This window comes from Primulina eburnea, chromosome 8 (genome assembly GCF_022965805.1).
Source record: "Primulina eburnea isolate SZY01 chromosome 8, ASM2296580v1, whole genome shotgun sequence".
NCBI classification, from domain to species: Eukaryota; Viridiplantae; Streptophyta; class Magnoliopsida; order Lamiales; family Gesneriaceae; genus Primulina; species Primulina eburnea.
The window spans coordinates 45,146,371-45,160,411 of record NC_133108.1 but is presented as its reverse complement, the minus strand read 5'-3'; the positions used below and the strand labels follow the sequence as shown (position 1 = coordinate 45,160,411).

Genomic DNA, 14,041 nt, shown 5'->3' with positions numbered 1-14,041 from the left:
CAACCTGAGGCCTGCCCCGTGGGAATGGAGTGTCCAAGATAAACAAAACCGAGGACGTGAGCGATAAGAACGCCCAGTACAAAAGCATGAGTATACAAGCCTATATGAAATGCACATGCTATGATATGATACCAGGGTAGTCAAGAAACAGGAGTAACAAAGGATCTCAAAATGCTCAGTCTAGAGGCGCCAAGTGGATAGTGCCGCGCGGTACTCCTCTGGGTCACTACATACACCGATGCTTCTTTTCAAGGCTTAGGGTGTGTGTTGACGCAGAATGGTCATGTGATCGCTTATGCTTCCAGACAGTTGAAACCTCACGAGGAAAAGTATCCTATTCATGATCTAGAATTAGCTGCTATTGTGTTTGCGCTAAAAATCTGGCGTCATTACTTGTACGGGGTTAAGTTTGAAATTTTTACTGATCATAAGAGTCTGAAGTATCTGTTCACTCAGGCTGAGTTGAACATGAGACAACGTCGTTGGATGGATCTACTTAAAGATTATGACTGCGAGATCAAGTACCATCCAGGTTCTGCGAATCTCACAGCCGATGCTCTTAGTCGCAAGGTGAGAGCCTCTGCACTTCAGACCAGTGCTATGATTAGTACTATCCAGGATTGTTGTTCATTGGGATTTAATTTCAAACATCGGAAAGGTATGGAGAGCATTCGTGTTGCTACCATTTTATCTGAGCCAGCTTTGTTCGCTCGGATTCGAGATGCACAGATGTCTGATCTCAAGACTCAGAGATTAGCCCGATTGGTTGGTGGAGATAGCAATTTCCATTATCAGTCTAATGGTCTTCTGTGTTTGTCTAATCGGGTTGTGGTACCAAAGGATGATACTTTGAGGGAAGAAATCTTGGCTCAGGCTCATCGAAGCAAGTTGAGTGTCCATCCGGGAAGCAACAAGATGTATAAAGATTTGAGGACACGATTTTGGTGGAAAGGGATGAAGCGCAGCGTTTATCAGTTTGTTTCCAAGTGTCTTGTTTGTCAGCAGGTTAAGGCAGAGCACCGTCGACCGGGAGGATTATTGTTGAACTTACCTATTCCCGAATGGAAGTGGGAGCATATCGCGATGGATTTCATTACTCACTTACCATTGTCTTCGAGGAATAGTGATGCTATTTGGGTAGTGGTGGATCGACTCACCAAGTCTGCTCATTTTCTGCCATATAACCGTGATTTCACTTTCGATCGTATGGCTCGATTGTACATTCAAGAGATTGTACGTTTGCATGGGGTGCCAGTTAGTATTGTCAGTGACAGAGATCCTCGTTTTACCTCACGATTTTGGGGTAGTTTCCAGGCGGTATTGGGTACGTCCCTAAGTTTAAGTACAGCTTATCATCCAGAGACCGACGGTCAGACGGAGAGGACTATCCGTACACTTGAGGATATGATGCGAGCTTGTGTGATGGATTTCGGAACCGCTTGGCAGGATCATTTGCCTTTGATTGAGTTCGCGTACAACAACAGCTATCATCGTAGTATTGGTATGGCACCATTTGAGGCGTTGTATGGGCGACGTTGTCGTACTCCATTATTTTGGGATGAAGTTGGGGAACGACATGTTGAGGGACCGGAGTTAGTCCAGCAGGCTATTGATAAGGTTGCAATAATCAAGAAACGGATTAAGATCGCTCAGGATCGACAGGCTAGTTATGCGAACACCAAGCGGCGACCTCTTTATTTTCAGCCAGGTGAGAAAGTGTTTCTCCGAGTTTCGCCTTTTCGCAGGATTTTGAGATTTGGTCTCAAGGGTAAGCTGTCTCCGAGATTTATTGGTCCATTTGAAATATTGGAAAGCGTGGGAGATTTGGCTTACAGACTTGCATTGCCGCCGTACCTATCAAGTATTCATGATGTGTTCCACGTATCTTTGTTGAGACGATACGTAGCAGATGAGTCTCACATCTTGCATCCCTCTGAAGTTCAACTAAATTCGGATTTGTCTTACGTGGAACGACCAGTGCGGATCCTCGATCGCAAAGACAAGGTGTTGCGGAATAAGATCATTCCTCTTGTCTTAGTTCAGTGGCAACGCAGAGGCACTGAAGAAGCCACTTGGGAGCTAGAGAGTCGTATGCGTTCGGAGCATCCAGAGCTCTTTTGAGTTATGCTTTGGATATGTTTGTGTTTGCAGTTGTAATCGAAATATCAGTTGTATTCAACAACAATTGAGATGTAATAACGATGTTGTTATTTCGTTTTGTTCATCCTCTAAGCCTGATTTCGAGGACGAAATCTTTTAAGGGGGGGAGAATGTAGTAGCCCGAATTCCAAATTGGGTAATTAACGGATTAATGGTGATTAAGAAGGTTTAATGTGTAATTTTGACCGTGGTCATGATCGGACGGACCGAAGATGGTTCGGTAGCACCGAAGAGTTCGGACGATCCGAAGTGGGTTCGGTGGATCCGATCATGAGGTGTCAAGAGTTGATCGACACGTCAGTTTACATGCAAGTTCGGATGATCCGAAGTGTAGGTTCGGTGGATCCGATCATGAGGTGTCAAGAGCTGATGGACACGTAGGAGTTCGGACGTTCCGAAGTGGGTTCGGTGGATCCGAACATAGCCTATAAATAGTGCTCGGATTTCCTCATTTTGCATTGCAAATTCTTGAGTTGTGTCTCATATTTGAGAAGTTTGGAAGGTTTCTAGGGTTAGTTGTCGGTCGAGCGATAGCCAAGAGCTGCCAGGATTGGTAGCGTAGCGACGCCTGAGTTACGAGTCAATCGACATCAAAGGGCTGTCGACGGACGAAGGTAAACCCTAAACCTTTGGTAGTACTGGTTTTGCTAGTCGAGCATGGTAGTATTGTTCATTGGGTATGCTTTTGATGCGTAGGCTTGTTCTAGACCTGATTAGCGGTGTTGCGTAAGGCTAGGCTTGCTGTGATAGAGGTACGAAAGTACTATCCGAGATATCCTGGTCGAGTATACATCCTTATATGTGTTGCATGATTATGTGGTGCATTGATATATGTCATATGATGCATGCTATTATGTCACGTTTTATGATGCATGTTGCATTTCATGTTGAGCCGTATCTCCTTCGAGATAGCCTTTACTGTTGAGCTGTATCTCTTTCGAGATAAGCTATATCTTGTGGGGCCGCTCAGCCCTGTCTTGTCTTGTGGACGCATGGACACCGAGAGTACACAGTGGCCGACGGGTCCGGAGGGCTTCGGTGATCCGGGACATTTTAGGTCCACGTCTGTTCTTGTAGTGGATGCAGTGACCCAGAGGAGTACCGCGCGGCACTATCCACTTGGCGCCTCTAGACTGAGCATTTTGAGATCCTTTGTTACTCCTGTTTCTTGACTACCCTGGTATCATATCATAGCATGTGCATTTCATATAGGCTTGTATACTCATGCTTTTGTACTGGGCGTTCTTATCGCTCACGTCCTCGGTTTTGTTTATCTTGGACACCCCATTCCCACGGGGCAGGCCTCAGGTTGGATGGCTTGGGAAGAGCAGGAGGAGGACAGTGAGTAGCTGGTTGGTTTAGTTTTCAGTACTATTCTTTTCGATATGGTTGTACCGAATATATTTTGAGTTGTTCTGATTTCGATTGGGTTGTATAACTACTGTCGTTGGCCATATTTCCGCTGTTATCTCTGATTATTATTAATTAAGTTAATTGCATGCTTAGTTCTTGATTAGTAGGTGATTCTGGAACGGGTCACTACACACATTCAGTAAAGATTTATGATACATGTATATGATATACTCAATATGTTCGAGTGTGCATCGCTGATTTATTAGAATTGTTGTTTATGTCGCTGAGGCGTGATTCACTGGAGTTCACTGGAAGAACTTGTATTCTCTTTTGTGTGTGGTACGTGAGAGAATTGAGAAGAAGAAGTGTAGAAGAAAATGCGTAAATCTTATTTCACATAGAGAGTCAGGAATACAGTTGGGGGTATTCAATTATTGAAGGGAAGACCTTTATATACTAGATGAATATATCATAACTACTATATCTAGTATATTCCCTCTTATTCCTTCTGGTTAAGATGAAATCTCAGCCACTGATTTAACAAGAAATGATACCTGGGATGAATGTAAAACTAAACAAATCGCTTCTGTTCCAAGGACCGAAGACTGTGTTGGTTGTAAGCGTTGTGAATCTGATAATTTTTGTGTTTTTGTTGATTATTTTATTCCGCAATTTTCGGTGTACTTACCCAACAGTTCTTCCATTAAGACTCTTTCAGGTTCCAAGAATTTCAAGAAGGAAAAATAAGAATACTTTGATAGTGAATGAATTGGCTGGACAATGTGAAGACAGCTTTGAAGATGTGAAGGCCGTAAGAAAATTATTTGGTTTAATATAGATATACGATTTTCATATATCGTTTTTGTACGACATAATTTCTCAGAATATTTTAGTAAATATTATGTTAATTAATTCCTATGGGTCATGGGAGAGTTTATGAGTTGTGTTATTTTGTACGGTATGAATAAACTCGTCGCAAGCTAGGATTTTAGATGAAGGAACAAAAGCGGCCAAAATGAAAAAGAAAAAAAGAAAGAGATGTATGGCTGAGGGGAGACTGAAGACATTTATGGTTTTATGATGAGGAATGAGGAAACACGTGAAAATGTGAAGATTATGCGATAAAAATGGTTTTTATGATTTTACTTGTATTTGTCCAAAACTACAAAAGGTTCTCATAGTGATTGAATCTCCTTCTAGCCCGCTTCCATCTGGAGTTAAAACAGCAAACTGACTGATCTTTCGTGCAGCAAATTCTTACATATTTCACATACAAAGCCGTGAAGACCTTCTTGAATCAGCTGTATGAGATGAATCCTATACAATATCTGTGGTTCTACGAGTGAGCACTTCTAGTTTCCTCGGGCTTTAGATTGTCTTCGCTCTGCACTCATAAGACGAGCTCAAGTTTCAAACTGTCAACTTTGAAATCTTCCACGTTCGCATTTTGTTTTCTTGTATATACAAATGGCTTTGTGGATGTACATTTGCAAGTGTAATGAATATGTTTGTTCACTTGATTAATTTCTTTACTGCTACATTTCAGTTTTGTCGCATCGAACGAGAATGATTACGGGAAGAGCTTTATTCGCAACCTTGGAAAGGTAGAATACTTTGTGTATTTTGAAAAGGCTAAGGAAATATATATATATATATATATATATATATATATATAACAGGTCATGGGAGAAACATGACCTTCTGAAATGTAATGGTTATAACAGGAGAAACATGACCTTCTGAAAGAGTAATGGTTATAACAGGAGAAACATGACCTTCTGAAAGAGTAATGGTTACTCGGCTTCACCTCTACGGAAAATGGCCTGGTGAAGGTATAAGCAACGACTCTGAGGCCTGATTGGTTCTTTGCATGTATTTTGCTCAATGATGTTATGTTATTTGATCTCTAGAAATGTGATCATGTGGCGATGTATAAGAAGATTTCCGATCAGAATTTGCAATTGCTGCGTGAAAGGCTCGTTGAGACTGTGATATGACCCACGGACGACACAAGCTCGGAATTGCTGCTTGGGTGAAAACACGACCAGTATGGTTTCTGAGTTGGTCTCTTGGCTTCCCTCAGACTACAGATTTGTACTTATTTCTTTACATTGTGCTTTGATGAGTTGCACATTCATATGTTTGAATATAACGCTTATTGCATAACGTTGGTAGGTTCGGAAGGTCACTCTTTAGAAATTGGTATTTCATTTGGGTAAAGTGTTGTTCATGCATAATAAGAAATCGGGCTTCAGATAGACGTTGCTTCAAATTTCACCCCCTTTTTTTAAAAAAAAAAAAAAAATTATCTGCACTGTGTGAGAAACTTGACTACTTCACAATATGCTTTAAAACCGCAAACTGTGATGCAATTAAATACAGAAATCCAATGAAACATGCAAGTTTTTACGCCACAAGTAAACAAAATGTATCTTAACTAGTACTTACCATCAAACTAGTTAAGGTTGATTGCATGAATCTAGACATTCCATGTTGTAAGAGGAAAAGGAAACTAGATATTACACTGCTATCAATAATGAGACGCTTAAAAATGAGATTCCAAAACTGAAATGACTAGTTATTCAGTTGGAAATACAAGTTACCTAGTTCACCATGATGCATTAAATCAACAAAACTTATATGGTAAAAGGAACGAAGCTAAGTCAGCCAATCTTGTCAGGTCGATTCCCGTGTGATGCCTTCAATAGTAGTATAAAATGCAAGAATGGGTTCAAATAACATAAGCAACAACTAGATACAGAATATTGATAATGGCCTCGAATGCCTGCCAAAATATTGACATTTGACTAAGTTGCTTCCATTTCATGACCAAAAGGGGGCATCCAACATTAAAAAATTAATTATTCACAGAAAATCATGCCTATGTGATACATAGTAGTTCTCAAGTAACATGAAAAATCTCATCCACACACATATATGCACAAGTAAATCGATGCTAATTTCGACAGAGGCATGCCGTGTTCTTAAATGTCCCTGGCGAAGTAATACATGTTACAAAATTGGAAAAATGCAAAAGCACCTTTTTTCACATGTGCTCCTTCACTGGTGAATTTGTTGTATGATTCTACAAACTCACGTGGAAGCATCGCCAAACATCATTAATTGTCCAAGGACCATTTTCACTCGAAGCTGCAATTGAAAATTGTGAAGATACTTTAGTTAACAAATTAAATAACACACGCAATAACCAATATTTTGTAAGTCACCTTCACATCCAGGCAAGGGTCATTGGTCATATTCTTTAGTTTCGAAATTATGCCCGCATTTTGCAGTTCAGTAACCCGACCATGTGCACCTGGACTGCTCGGAAAGGTTAGATTTACAATAGTCCAAACAGCAGCTGTTCTTAATCGGCTGTCAGTACTCTGCAAAAACTTGGTCAAAATTGATTCCGCGTCATTGCCTGCTGATGGAAAAAGTTGGTTCATTACAGCTTCTTTATGTAACTCATTCCCAGAGGCAACATTGCTGAGAGTGTACATGCCCTGGAAAACAAAACAAAATCGTCTTGACTCATAATAGGCAAAGACAGAGGCAAAAAAAGAAGCTAACGAACAAGTTCTAAAATTTAAACAATTGATATCAAAGGCATGTGAACCACGATATACCAGCATAACGTCTAATTAAAATAATGTCTTATCATCTTTCTAACATAGCCTATATGACTTCATATGTATAACTAAAATGATGTTATGGCGAACAACATCATTTTTTCTAAGCAGACAATTTAACAATAAATATCGTAAATCCACAAAAAGCAACCTAATGATCTAACATAGAATCTGGCTTTTGCATTCACTTTTTTGGTCGCACACACATTATCTGAAGGCCACTAAGTTGTAACAGATGCCACTCAGTAATTTTTCGGTACAATTTTAGAACCAATGAACATGGTAGCAGCACCGAAATTGATACTAACTTGTGAAATGGGAATATGGAAGGAACAAAGAATGATCAACACGGAAGAATTTTTTTTTTCTTTTTGATTGCTCGATGAGGAAGATTTTAGCTGCCATTCAAACTCATGAAACAGAGACACGTTTACTATTATATTTGGTTTAAAAGTGAATTTGCTTCTTCGACTTCAAAAGGACAAAAGAAGCAAAACAGGTAAACAAAGACTAAGAAAATGACCATTCAACGTGAATATTTTATAACATGCCCATGTCCATTACACACACACTGTCATATTGCATCATATAAATGTGATAGCTGCTCATGGTTTACGATTTAACTATCAGAACATCATTTGCTTCTTGTGCAACAAAATGGAACAGGGGGGAGACGTTACTGTCAGGCAACCACCTCCTAAAACACATAAACCCGAGCATGTAAAAAAAAAACACTTTACTTGAATAAGAACTTCAAACACATAAGAACTTTGCAATTGCCTTCCAATAGCATGGAGGAGAAGGCCGTCTTCCCCAAACACATACTCGATGGAGTTTAAAGTACCAGCGATGAGATTGCGAATCAAAGCCCAACCTTGCTCCTGGACTGCAGCCTCTGGGTCTGCGAAGATTAACGCATCAGCAGATGGTAAAATATACTATCCTATATAATATATAGTCCCTAGGACACAGCAGAAGTAACAAATAACAATTACCACTAATAAGGCTTGCTAGTGTGGACATCGTCAATTCCAAAAGAATTTCTTCTTTACATCTGTTGTTTGCAAGGAATGTCAGATTCTTTAGGGCGCAAACAGCATTGACCCTAATGGAAGATTCCATTGACTTTGAAAGCAAAACCAGCTGTTTCACACCTCCACATTGCGTAAATAGTGATTTATGTGCCTTAAAATCAACAACCACATTGCTGATTGCTCGCAGAGCAGCAATCTGGAAAAATTCAAATTTCAAGGAACACGTAATAGTATTTCACTAGCTTCAAAAACAAACAGTCATAAAAGGTAATATGCATTAACATGGAAACCGGTAAAGGGATTATTTTTCAGACTTCAACTGAGACAGGCAAATAGAAGAAAATAGAACTACATATTTGATAGCAATGAAGCTGCTGAAAGCAGAACAAATACAAACTCCCGAAAATCCATCATTTTAATTTAATTTGAGACAAACACGTGGATAAGAAGTGAGAACTTGTAAATTTTAATACAAAGACAGTGCGGTGAAAGGGGCAACAACCCACCTATGCTCAATTAATCAAGAAACAAATTATACCTGGACTGACGTGCAGGAGTCACACAAAAGTTGAACCAAGGGAAAGGCGACAGTTTCATTCATAAAATGACCTGCACTCAAATTCTGAATAATATATTGTTATTGAATCCTACACAGGTGGGAATGAGATTCGGGCAACTTCACATTCAAATTTGTGCGACAAACCTTCACAGAACGAGATACATTCTTCACGAAAAAACAAGCTGCAGCGCGCACTTCAGCACTATCATGAGCTAGTGCTTCTATTGCAAAATCTAACACCTGGACATAAGAGTAGGCATATAAATTATTGGCTAATAATAAGGTGAATCTTTTGCTAGATTTCAACAAACTATTTACGCAAAATTTCTGCCATTGAATTCTTCCGTAAGACAGACTGAACAGAGAATAGATAACTCATACCTGTATATAGGAGGAGACAGAAACAACAAAATATAATGTTCATGTGAAACAGTGTACCTTCAAATGGAGTACCCTATCCCTGCAGCATTCCAACTTTGAGCATAGATCAGCCAGTGCCAAAAGTAATCCTAGCAATCGTCTGCATTGAAATGAACCTTTCTTCAAGTGTTCATGCATTTTTTCAACAGCATTGGCATCAAATGCGATTTTTTGCATATCCTCCTTTTCAGTTATCAAACTAGACAAAACAAAGGGAGATTCATCTCCAACTTGACCCGGATCATCAAGGAGATCAAGTAATATTATTACCAAATTATTTTTTACCCCTAAGTCTTGGAGATATGATGAAACAGTATTTCTTATGCTGATCAAACACATACAAGCTAACAATCTTGTTCGAGGATACTTATCCTTTGTTAGTTCAATCACAACATTCAGTGCATTTCCATAATCAGTTCCCACAAACTTGGACGAAACTTCTTGATTATCCCTAATGACAGCAGCCAGAGATTCTAAACTAGCATCTCTCTGAATTAGAGAACCTCCGAGAAGACTAACAAGCTTCTTCATAACTCCAATTTCACTCAATGCCTGCTGTTCAAGAGTTTTTTGGCATGAGTGAGCAATGATACTTGCACCAAGACCAGTAACATTCTCATTCTCGCTGTTAAGCAAAGAAAGGAGGAATTCCATGTTTTTCTCTTGAATAAAATCATACTTCGGAGCCAACTTTGACTGATAAATCAATTTAAGAGAACGAGCACCAGCATCAACAACCTGCATTGAAAGTTCTAAGATAATAAGGTGATGATAAAAGATTGCAAGTCAACTCACAAAAAATGAAGAAGAAAATATTCATTTAATAGACAGATCAAATAGGAGGCCAGTTAGTGCTTCAAATATGTGTCCAATATTTCACAATCTTAAAGTTCATGACCACACTTTTAACACTAAATATTTATCTCTTTACTGCATAAGTTTAATTTAGCAGAAAAATAATGACAAAAAGAATAAATGATAGTTAAATTTTATTTTTAGTCACTGCTAAAATAATTGTGCCTGACATTTCCCTTATATTATCATGCATTGGCAGTTTAAACGTAGAGATGAGAACTGTAGAGAATTTCCTCTGTCATGTTTCAATTGGAGGGGATGCAGAAGCCCAAGACAAAAGATTGCATTTCATAAAGGGCTACAGCAAACCAGGCTAATTGAAAAGTGATGCCAGCTGCAAAACTTGAAGAACGTAAACACGGATTTTGAAGAACAATAGTCAGAAGCCAAGTGATGGTACCCATTCAATTCATACATCTTTTGCTTAATACATTTATCATTTACTAAATCGGATACGATAACACACGTATAACAAATTTCAATGCCGACGACATTTTACAGCAACAGAAATTTCTATGTGAACAAAGAAATAAGAAACAGAAAAGTTATTAAAGTAGCAAAAAGGAAAAAAATGCAGGGACTACACTGACAAGAATCAATAGCTCCAAAAAAGTAGTAAAATTTGTCATGAATTCAAAATAATTAAGAGAAAAGCACACGGGAAAAGGAAGTATACCTTGTCATTGACATGAGAAATTAGACTCAATAAAAGAGGAAAAGCCCCCACATCCAAAACAGCCTTAACTCCAGCATCTAATCCACATGAAAAGCTCCCAATTGCAGCGGCCGACTGAATCAATACGGACTCATGAAGCTCCCGAGCATCCCCACAGATTCCTTCTGTAGCCGCCGCATCGGAGAGAATAGCGGCGACGGAGGGTACGGCGCCTAGCTTCAAGAAGGCAAGCTTCTTTGTACGATTGCCTATTATTTGGTTCTTCAAGTCCCTCAAAGCTTTCAGCTTAGATTCATACGGAGTGATGGCCGAATTCAGCCTTCCGATCAAGTCCTCCGGACGGCTGGAATGATTCGAAGGCGCAGAGGTGGGCATCGTCGCCGATGGTTATAGCGTGCAGGAATGTTATTGGTGGAAGCTTTGAAATGCAACGCAGCGAAGGGAAGATGAGCTACGGCTGAACCGCCACGAGAAGGGGGAGATTGAGGGTGTGTGGGTAAGTATGTTGTGGAGATGATCGAGGTTTCTCTGTTTGTTACTTGGCGCTATTAATGTTTTTTGGCCAAAAGTAGGGAAAATCGTGTTGGATTTCTGCAGGTTGTCGGGTGGAGTTGCAGAAGGCTAAAGTATGGAACTGTAGAGTCTGTAACTGTACATAATTGCATGCGTGGAATAAATAGGGTCGGTCAAGGCACTACCAGATGTGAGAATTGAGAATGAGATTATTCGATGAATTTAAATTCATTTAATACGCCCCTAACTCCTTCACGCATAAAAATGAAAAATCGGAGGGTGAAGTTTAACAAGTGGTACTTCACTTCAAAAGTTAGTTTGATTGTTCAAGTTTACATATACAATTAATTTCTCATAATAAATAGAATCGACTGTAATCCTTAATATATAATCATAATATATAGTCATAATATATATATTATATATAGTTGTAAGCAACCATTAATCCATCTCCTAAGAAACTTCCAAGGTCCTGTTCCCGTCCCTATTCTGCATACATAACAAAGAAGAAATCGATAACCCAAAAATCGTCACATCACGTACACCAAAAGTTATTTAAGATTATGAGAAATTTAAATATATAGCCTTAGGTAGCTCGGATAACTTTTGGGATAGAACGATTTAATTGGATTAAAGTGAATCCAATATTATTAATCGTGGTGATCCCAGAAGAAGAGTTTTGAAGACTAAAATTCAACACGTTGGGTTATAAAAAAAAGCTCACCTCCAAAATCCAGCAAATGCTCTGAGGCACATATAAATAGTGAGAGCAATCCAAATTCCCACATATCCTTTAACTCGATGAAAGAATGATCAAAAACACAATGCTGAATATAGCTACTGTGCCCTGCAGGCAAATAACTTCAATTATACATTTTCTCATTTTTCCTATTTAAACAACTGGAAAACATACCATTGAGTATGCAGAATATGCAAAATCAGATGCTCCAAAGTTTACACCATCGAAAACGAATGCTAACGCGTTGATCGGTTGTGTTGCTGAAACGAACTGTATTGTTTTTCCTCTATTATAATTCTACTGAATGAGTTGAATAAGATACCAACTGGGACAGTTGAATGCATACCGGGATTCCAACACCAATAAGATGGATAACATCGACATCGTCGGTGAACAATCTTGCTCCGAAATGTAGACCAATCACAAGAAATGCAGCAAGAAACAATCCAAGAACTAGTCCCAACTGCAACAATGTTTTTTTAGTCACGACCGAGAAGTTAGTCGGAGACTTGGGGTTGATTAGTACCTGCAAGACTCTTGATACAGTGACGGTTGCACTAGTGTAATCCTTTCTTGCTAATGCACTTGCAAGAATTGCCTGAAAGAATCAAGATCACTTGCTGAATGTTTCTTATTTGTGCAAAACGATCTGTAACGAGCATTTCTTTAAATAAAAGTTGCAGCATCACCTGTCCAGCAACGGATAAGCCATCGGCTAGAAGAGACGTGGATAGCCAGAGCTGCAAGCATACTTGAAATGCGGCCATTTGGGTCGATCCCAATCTTGCAGCCATTGATGCAGCCAGAGTTACACAGAATGTAACGGCTATGACCCTTGTAAGTAACAAGAATCCTATGTTGGAAATTAAGACAAGAATGTCGTAAGGACATAAAACGTGCCTTAGTACCAAGTCTGAAGAATAAGAGATCACACCCTTCACCATTTTTAAGAAAACGACCAAATTGAAGGTACTTGAGATTAGGTGGAATAAGATCCACTTGTTCTTTCAGTCTCCAGAAGAGTATCAACGATATTAAATACCTGAAAAAACAGTCACATTGTAAGATTATCCTTCAGTTTACAGAAAAGCGAGCACCCGAATAACTGTTGTTGAGATTGGTATGAAGGGAGAGTACTTACTGAGATATAACATGTGAAATGGCTGCACCTCTCACGCCCAATTTAAAGACAAATATGAATATGGGGTCCAATATTATATTAGTGATATCTCCTGCCACTGTGTCATTATATCCGGAATTCGAGCATTAGTTCAAGATTGATAAAAACAGACTCGTGATCTTATAATACATCTGTTTTATACTTATAATATGCTTGCCTGTAGCATAAAGTGGAGTTTTTGTGTCCTTGAATCCCCGGAAAACGCCTTGCATAGCCAAAGATAGTAGCACAGCAGGAGCACCTAGTGATCTTAGTTTCAAGTACTGTTGGGCAGGGTACGACATTTTTGAATCCTAAATACAAGGGAACGTGAAACGACACGAATCAAAAAGCAATTGCAGACAATTTGTGAAGTAACTTGATTCTCTTAAATATTGAATTTTGCTTACAGATTTGACTCCCATGAAGCTCAATAAAGGTTTTGCCGCAAGAATGAGAAATGCAGCTCAATTAAATTTTATCTTTGAAGTTACCTATTTGGCCGATGAATACTGTATCTATAAGTGATGCAATAGGATCGGCTGTCAAAGCTAGTGCTGCAGGCAGAGCGATTCTTGCAATTTCTGTACCAAGATCATCCAATTTAAACATCGATCTGCTCGAAAACGAAGCGGAAAAAGATTATATTCTAATCCCACAAGTTCAACAAGAACAAATAAAAATCATTTGAATTCTCAGGAGTTCCAGGCTTTTCTGATTCCAAGATGCTGAACTAAAAGAAATTAATACACATGAAACTCATCCACTCGTATGATCAGGCATGCTTAATAATTATGTCTGAACAAAAACTTACCGAATTAGAACTCATCATATACAAATTCATAGAACTTGAAAGATCACATGGAAGATTAAAGAACTAGTAAATACCGCGCGCCCTCGAAGAATATATATGAAGAGAGGTAGTATTCTCCAATTCTTTT

At 39.0% G+C, this 14,041-nt stretch overlaps 3 protein-coding genes across 3 annotated transcripts; 1 reads left to right on the top strand and 2 right to left on the bottom strand.

Moving 5' to 3' along the window:
* Positions 1-4,060: 4,060 nt before the first annotated feature.
* On the top strand, positions 4,061-5,710 carry LOC140839333 (chaperonin-like RbcX protein 2, chloroplastic). Its single transcript, XM_073205966.1, has 5 exons — positions 4,061-4,129; positions 4,232-4,324; positions 4,764-4,855; positions 5,060-5,117; positions 5,277-5,710. Exons 1-5 carry the CDS (start codon positions 4,061-4,063, stop codon positions 5,301-5,303), a joined length of 339 nt encoding a protein of 112 aa, XP_073062067.1. The 3' UTR covers positions 5,304-5,710.
* Positions 5,711-6,269: 559 nt separating this feature from the next.
* On the bottom strand, positions 6,270-11,306 carry LOC140840286 (uncharacterized). The gene is made up of 8 exons (XM_073207577.1): positions 10,690-11,306; positions 9,177-9,896; positions 8,883-8,978; positions 8,718-8,801; positions 8,141-8,375; positions 7,886-8,046; positions 6,741-7,019; positions 6,270-6,663 (listed from the first exon to the last, which is right to left on the bottom strand). Exons 1-8 carry the CDS (start codon positions 11,062-11,064, stop codon positions 6,607-6,609), a joined length of 2,007 nt encoding a protein of 668 aa, XP_073063678.1. The 5' UTR covers positions 11,065-11,306; the 3' UTR covers positions 6,270-6,606.
* A 272-nt stretch (positions 11,307-11,578) lies between these two features.
* On the bottom strand, positions 11,579-13,712 carry LOC140839332 (protein DETOXIFICATION 42-like). The gene is given in 12 exon segments (XM_073205965.1): positions 11,579-11,691; positions 11,927-11,997; positions 11,999-12,049; positions 12,116-12,211; positions 12,288-12,404; positions 12,468-12,539; positions 12,631-12,794; positions 12,883-12,983; positions 13,083-13,179; positions 13,279-13,414; positions 13,511-13,566; positions 13,691-13,712. Coding segments are annotated over 12 exon segments (1,068 nt in total). The 3' UTR covers positions 11,579-11,606.
* Positions 13,713-14,041: the final 329 nt, after the last annotated feature.